Source organism: Pterocles gutturalis, unplaced genomic scaffold (assembly GCF_000699245.1).
Source record: "Pterocles gutturalis isolate BGI_N339 unplaced genomic scaffold, ASM69924v1 Scaffold50230, whole genome shotgun sequence".
In the NCBI taxonomy this organism is placed as follows: domain Eukaryota; kingdom Metazoa; phylum Chordata; class Aves; order Pterocliformes; family Pteroclidae; genus Pterocles; species Pterocles gutturalis.
This window is the reverse complement of record NW_010142735.1, coordinates 1-7,325: the sequence shown is the minus strand read 5'-3', so window position 1 is coordinate 7,325 and position 7,325 is coordinate 1. Positions and strand designations below refer to the sequence as shown.

The 7,325-nt window shown below is 52.4% G+C and overlaps 1 protein-coding gene across 1 annotated transcript; it reads right to left on the bottom strand.

Annotated features, from left to right (window-relative positions):
• Positions 1-325: 325 nt before the first annotated feature.
• Positions 326-6,379, bottom strand: NOTUM (notum pectinacetylesterase homolog (Drosophila)). The gene is made up of 8 exons (XM_010084467.1): positions 6,324-6,379; positions 5,413-5,471; positions 3,970-4,072; positions 3,031-3,222; positions 2,614-2,714; positions 2,360-2,507; positions 1,744-1,791; positions 326-1,638 (listed from the first exon to the last, which is right to left on the bottom strand). Exons 1-8 carry the CDS (start codon positions 6,326-6,328, stop codon positions 1,332-1,334), a joined length of 963 nt encoding a protein of 320 aa, XP_010082769.1. The 5' UTR covers positions 6,329-6,379; the 3' UTR covers positions 326-1,331.
• Positions 6,380-7,325: the final 946 nt, after the last annotated feature.

Here is a 7,325-nt window from a genome sequence, read left to right as displayed (position 1 = left end):
ACGGGTGTGAGCTGTGCTCCGCGTGCAGGCTGAAGCTTCCCTGCAGCCCCCCAGGGAGTGGTCTCCCGCTCTCCAGCCTCAGCCACACATTCCCGATCCCTCCCTTGTTCTCCTCCGGTCACCATCAAAGGGGATCCTGTATGTTCTGGGGTGGGTGTGTTTGACTTGAGGAACAGGAATACGTTGGTGCCTGTCTTGGATTCTCTGCCTCCCACGTCCCGAGTGCTCCCTGTCTTCCGAGGCCAGACGGTCTGATCAGACATTTCTCTCGCCAGAATAGAGCCTTTGCTGCAAAACCAGATCTCCCTGCATCTTCCAGAATCTTAAAATGCTCTTAAAATGCAATGCCCTGGAACACCTGCCAAACCGCAGACAAGCAGAAAATGCTGTGCAAGGACGCAAGCGTCAGAGGCTGGGTGGGAACCTCTGTACTTACACCTCAGACTACAACCTCTTCGTCAGAGAAACGATGACAACGCGTACTGCAGGGGGAACACAGAAGTCTATTACAAAACGTCATACCACCCTCAGCTCTCTCCCAGGCACAAGTGATCATAAGGATAACCCACCCAAACAAGCAGCATATACAACTTTACAAAGACATACGTATGGTTCTCTGTTCAGCCCTTATAAATAGCGTTTTACATATTAAAATAAATACGTCCACGTTGCCAAAGTAGCAAGAGGTTTCTTCGTTATTTAAAAAAAAATATGTTACAAAACAATATCATTTATATTTCTTGCTTAGTTTAAAAAATGTAATAAAAAAGTCATTTTATAAAATAATACGAAAGTAAATTGAGTACAAGAGTGTCCGTCCCTAGCACGTGTCCTGGGTTTGTATGTTACGAACCATCACGAGATGCTGACCTCCAGCAAGTCATGTAACTGTCCCTTCACTTCTGGTTGGACAAAATAAATCCAGTGCTTGCTTTTTTCACCACTTGTATCAAGTCTATGATGTAAAATCCGCGGCAAGGGAAGAAGTCCTAGGTCTGGGGAAGGTTCTCATGGGTGCTATTGACGGCTTTGCTGCTCCCTGTGTCGGATTGCCCCGTGTAATGCAGGAAGAGGACGTGAACGGCCAAAACGGAGCCCTGGGCTTCGGAGGTAACGAGTTCTAGTCAAACAGTATAAGCAAGAAACTGCTTTTTTTTTCCTTGACACATCCTAGGTGTGCAAGAGCATGGCAGCACGTGGGTGTGCGGAGGCTGAGCGTGCGTGGGTGTGAGCGTGGATCTGCCTGCGTGAGCGTAAGGAAGGTCAGGGAGCGCGGGAGGAGGGCGGGGGGTCTCCTCCTGACCCATCCCTGCCCCCACGAGGACCCCGTCCTAGTTACCGCTGCTGAGCATCCCCAGGAGTTTGCTGGGCTCCAGGCCCTGCTGCTGCGCCATCTTCTGAACATCAAAACCCATGTGCATGAGGAACTGGATCACGTTCATCTCCTGCCCCGTGAACTGGTCCCTGATGGTGGGGCACGAGGGGTTGCAGTGCGGCCAGGGGCAGCTGTCGACCAGGTGGATGGGGCAGCCCTTCAGCGGGTTCTTCCCGTTCCTGTTGCTCTCGTGGAGGCTCCGATCCCAGCAGTGCAGGGCACGGGGCAGCGACGTCCCCTTCACCTGGATGTCTGTCCAGTGGCTGCAAAGAGAAGACCACAGATGGCGTCAGGGGGTCGGGCTGTCAGAGCGTCAACTGCCCCCCGCGCCCCTGGTGACCCTCCAGAGAATCTGCAAAATCACTCACTTGCGCATAATGATCTCGTGGGACAAGCAGGCGGGAGCAAAGCTGGCGCTGCAGGGAAAGGAAACACGGATCAGGTCTTGGAAGGACCAAGGAACTCCTGATGAACAGAACCGTCCAGACTAGGCAGAGGGTGGAATTTTTGCCACCCCCAGCAAGATTTTTAAAACCAGCAACGACTATCATGATATAAAACCCAACCGGACCGGAAAGTGTCCAGAAGAAAAGGGGTTCCATCCTGCCTGACCGTGCACGTTTGCAACAAGAGACTCCCGAGTACGCGCTCTTGCATGAAGCGGGTCAGGCACGATAATGGCTCCTCCTCTGTTGTCTCATCAACTCTCCGGACATTTTATGATCAGTACTTTTCAAAACATCCCCGTGAAGCTAATGGCTGTGCAATGGCAAGGAGCCTTGGAAGCAGGAAAGAAAAAGCCCACGCTCCTGTCGATAACAAGGGGCAGCTGATGGGAATTACTTTGCACTTATCCAGAAATGAAAAAGGCAAGATCCTGGACGTAGACTAACAGTTACCAAATTTACAACACTCATTTCTTATACTGGATGAGAATGCCTCTTAGGAATGAATGTGCCAGGCTGTCCTCAATAAACCACTCACGTCACATCCTTCAAGGTGTTCCTCAGCTCCCTGCCCAGGTTCTGGATGTAGAGCCACTGCCCCTCCTGCACGGGCTGGCCAGTGAGGTGCACGTTGTCCACAGTCAGCTGGGCCTCGTCAAAGAGCCACTGGACAACAAAGACTGGACCTGGGAAGACAAAAAATTTGGAGAAGGAATTGCTCCAAGTTACCTGCGGATACGGAGGAAGCTCTAGAATACATTTTATGTCTTTATATCTCTCCCCAATACTTACATCGAAGAGTGGGGTAAATCTTATACCCAAAAAAGCAATTCCACTCCTCTCCCTCCTTAAACTGCAGCTTGCAGCGTTCAGGAACAATACCATTCCAATACCTAGAACACAAAGTCATAGCGCAACCTCACCTACAGCCTTCCCATATCCCGGTCTATTCTGTCTGGTTATAGTTCCCACTTACTGACAGCAGAGTTCTTTCTTGGCTACACACACGTTAGAGCACGTACAATTGCACTCATTCTTTTGCATGTCTACATTTTAAATTATTGTATTTTCCAATAAAATAATTGAAAAAACACTGACACTGATGATAAATACTCTTTAAGCATCAAAATGAAAGAAGACAGAGAAGGAGGACCTCTTCTCCACACTCTAACCTCTTACAGAAGTGTACTTCAGAGCATCCGACTGTACCTTATTCCTCTTCTGATGGCTTCTGTTGGCGCACAGGTTATGGTGTCAATGCAGTCAGTTCTGCGATACTGTTTGTTATCCAGGAACCATCCAGAGTCCGCCAAGCCTCGCACCTGAATCCCCTGATAGCCCATCTCCTCCAGCTGCTCCGCCACTCGGTCCACGTTCAGGAGCACTCCTGTCCCGCCGGCACTGCAACGGCAACGCTCACGCTGCAGCGCCGGACACACGCAGCTCTGAACGGCCAGCGAGCGCACGCACCCGCTCACAGCGGCAACGCTCCAGCAACCACCTCACCTCCCCACGGGACAAGCTGCTGCTAACTGGGCGGTCAGTTTACAAAACACTCAGAAATACAGCCAGTGCTGGTGCCTCAGAAACCAAATCCAGTTCCTCCTCCTTCCGGGCGATAGGTCTGCTTTAGATCATTTGCAAGGGGTTTGGCTGCTCAAAACCGGGAAGAATCTGAACTGAGACAGATTCGCCCTTTGCAGCTTCTGTACTACACCCCCGTGCAGCGCACGCTGAGCACACCCCAGCTTTCTGCAACACAGCACCTGCGCCAGGCACGACGGATCCTGTAACTCAGGCGTCCCAAATCCATCCACAGGGGACACGCGTCTCATGGCGGGGGCCAGCAGGAGCCAGCCTCCCAGGGCAGGGGAGAAGGAACACACTCCCCCCCTCTTGCAAAGCTTTCACTTTCTTGTTACTTTCTCAGTTTTCTCATGAGTGTACCTGGACCAAAAGCTGAGGAAACGGTATCGTATCACCCCTGGTTGTACCACTCAGAGGAGAAAACTGAGAAGAGATGCAGGGTTTGCTGTGTTGCTGTTACTGTACCCCTAGAACACATTTTTCAGGGGCTGCTGAGACCCCCTCCCTACCAGCGCTGTGCTGTGGGGATCTGCTGCCCCAGGGGATCCGGCTGGTACCCACCTGCTCCCGGCCAGCAGCAGCACTTTGGCAGTGCCAAGACCCCTTCCCACCAGCTCCTTTATCACCTCCTGGATGATCAGTGCTCCCATGAAGGCGTATTCGTCTGGAAGAGAGAGCTCAGGGTCAACAAAACTGTTCCTTCTCCAGGCTGAGACTTCTGCTTCCTCTCTACGAACGCTTGAGGACCTCACGGAGGGAGGATGAGCCTACAGCCGGGCGCGTTTCTCCACCCGTATCCGGTACGTCCCACAGAGATACCCCCTCCCCGTACAGAACGTGCTTCCCTGAGGGAAAGTTCACGGACAGCGAACAGAACACGCAACAACACCAGCACCTCCTGACAGCAGCGCTGGGACCCCTCCTCTGCCCACGAGGAACCCACACACTCTCCTGCCACCTGGAATCTTGCTTCCAACTTAGCGCACCCCTTTTTTTCCAACTCATAAAGCCAGTTCAGACAAGCAATGGTTCAAAAAAACGTGACACCCACACAGACCGCGACCTCCTCGGCAGTGCCAAAGGCAGCCACATCTGCTGGAGCGTCGCTGCCGTGAGGAGCTACGACGGGGGAAACGTCCCTCACCCCGACACCACGCGTCTGTGGCACCCACGAGTGGTCGGTTCCTTGGTGTCAGAGTCAGTGAACAGACACCGAGGGACACAACGTCTGGTCCAGGGCCGGAGCTCACAGACCAGCGCCAGCCTGCGGGTGCCGCCGCGCAGCATCGCACGCCCAGCTCCAGCTCCAGCTCCCTGCAGTGCCACCGACAGCAACTCCCTCCTGGCTGAAACACCCCCAGTGAACAAACAGCAGAGAACGAAGCCCCCGGCGTTCCTGCAGCCACCACTGCCCCAGACACAGCCTGGTGTGAGCAGGGAAACCCAGGGAAGCACGTGAGGCAGAATAACGAACCCGCACAGAACCCAGCTCCTGTCACCATCCCACTGACCTCCGACAGCAAGGCAGGGATGAAGATGAGCTCCTCCTCGTTTCCCAGGGAACCCTGCAGACGGCTTTAGCCTGACACACACACGACAGCTCCTGTCAAGGGCTGAATATCCTCCTGACAGCCGTCTGAAACTAAACTCATTGCACTCGCCCCTCAGATCAGCAAAGCCAAAGTCGCCTGCAACAAACCATCGTTCCTCAGCTACACCATTTAATTTGCGGAGTTGGAACCTGGAGATTCATCTGAAAGGAATTTTGTTCCCCTAATCCTCGCATACTGCACCAGTGTAACATCTCTGCGAGCAGCGGCTCTGAACTATCTCAAAGTGGCCCAGCTAAAGAGATCAGGATGTTTTATCTGGAAGTAGCCTGACATTAATTCCCGCCCTTCAGCAAGAAAAAGCCTGTTCTTCATTCACGCAATTTCACAGAAGTCTGGCCACGTCCTTTAATGTGTGATGTCCAGGCAGCAACAGCCCATCAGCAACACTCACTTTTCTCAGACTTGGAAGAGGCACCGCTCCAAACATCACTTGAGCAATAAGGGATGAATCTGTAAGAGAGAGCTATGTGAGCACTGGCGTCCCTTTGACAGGCATGAGGGGTGAGGACAGGGTCAAGTAACTGGAAGAAAATTAAACCCTGGGGAGGGGAAAAGGGAAGAGTTTCTTGTCCAGTTAGACAACAACGTACCTTCTGGCACGCCAGAGACAGCTATCGCTGTCCTGAATTTCCTCCTGAACACGGGCAGTTTTACTGAGTTAAATCAACAAATCACATGTCTTTTACCAGCCTAATTGAAGCACTGAGCTCAGTGGACAGAAGGATGGGCCAAGATTCTGCTCTGAGCTGTCCCACTGGTATGGTGGGTGGCCTGCCACAGGGACACTCTCTGTGCTTCAGCTTTTCAAATTAAAAATGAGAAGACCTTGTCAGTGCAATGTAAATGCTGACCGCAGCCACTGGAGGTTTTTTGCAGGAATGACGTTCTCTTCCCATTTTTGTCTCCAGCTTGGAGAATGCAAATTACCATCCCTCTCTTCCGCTTTTCCCTCCTATAGAGGTGGATATATAAACTGGTGTCTTCCTCTCCAACTGCCAAATGTGTAACACGCTATCAGCCCTCCGCTCACAGCAGTATCTGCCACTTCAGCTACCTGAGGAGGCTCGCTAAGCTCTCCCCAGTTTTTCTTCATCAGATCACCCCACAGCTCCAAGGAGACTGGACTTCAGTTTCTCCAGACCTTGCCAGTGCTACTTGTCAGAGAGCTGGACTAGAACAAACGAGGAAACATACAATTTCCTCTCACAAGTGTTAGTCTGTCTCTGCAGCAGTCTTGCTAGCCTGCAAGGCAGGAGAGGCTGTTTAAGGGTGAACGTATTTCCCTTTGTTGTCCCTCCTTACACCATGTTTGCATTCCACCAGTGGGGGTTTTCTTCTGGCTGTGATGACAGGATCCCAGTTCCTGCAGATGGACACAAAGAAACAAGAAATGCACAGATGACAGTCTATGACTTCAGAGTAACCCTGCGAGCCTCACGCAGGATCTCTGACCACACAGAAAACAAACATCCATTATGAAAAACATTGGCAGATGTGACTTCCAGAATTTGATTCATGCTGGAGACGAAGCCTGTCTAGGAGACTCTCACAGTGCAGAAAAGAACCTGTGACACATGCTTAAAACTAAGCACTTCCCCAAGAGCCAAGTTGCTAGCAGGTGAATTCCAGCACAGGCAGTTACAGGGTCTGTGTGAGCGGCGGCGGTTTAGCTGTTCAGAAGGCTGGAGCATAAGCAGCGAGAATGAAGAGGGAAGGTGAACGTTTCTGTGCTGATTCAGGAGCCCGGTGGTCCCGAGTGTAGTATCTGGGGGCTAACTCCATCTTATGCATGACATCGAAAGATGCTGCAAATACTTCTACACATGCACCAAGTGTCTGCTTTCACAAAGAGTCGCTGCAGCTGGTTAAGTGTAAACGGGGAAAGGTGGGACCACGCAGCTCCAGGTGGAAGCACAGACAGTTCACCCCCTTTCTCCACGTGCACACAGGACCAGTCCTACCCCAGGCAAACACATGCATCCAGCGCCGCGTGCAAGAGCGCGTCTGTCCTGGCAGAAAGATGAAGAGGCCCAAGAACCAAGAACAGTTCTGACAGGACTAAGAGAAGCACAAAGTCTCTTTAAAAAACAAGAAACTAAAGCGCAACCCTGCGAAGACCCCAGCAGGTTTGTGAGCCCACGCATGCATCCAGCACACAGAGAGCAAATCGGCCCGAGTCCAAAGCCCGAACGGTGCTCCCGCGCATCCCCACGCACGGGCACGCTGCTGCGTTGGGAACTTCCCGGGGTGCGGGTGTCCCCTCTCCGGAGCGATCCCCCGTCCACGCGCGGCCGCTCCCCGGGG

Coding starts and splice junctions, on each gene's coding strand:
- NOTUM (XM_010084467.1), bottom strand. Junction 2,715..3,030: donor GCCATCAGAAGAGGAATAAG/GTACAGTCGGAT, acceptor TTTGTGTTCTAG/GTATTGGAATGGTATTGTTC. Junction 1,792..2,359: donor AACACCTTGAAGGATGTGAC/GTGAGTGGTTTA, acceptor CTTTCCCTGCAG/CGCCAGCTTTGCTCCCGCCT.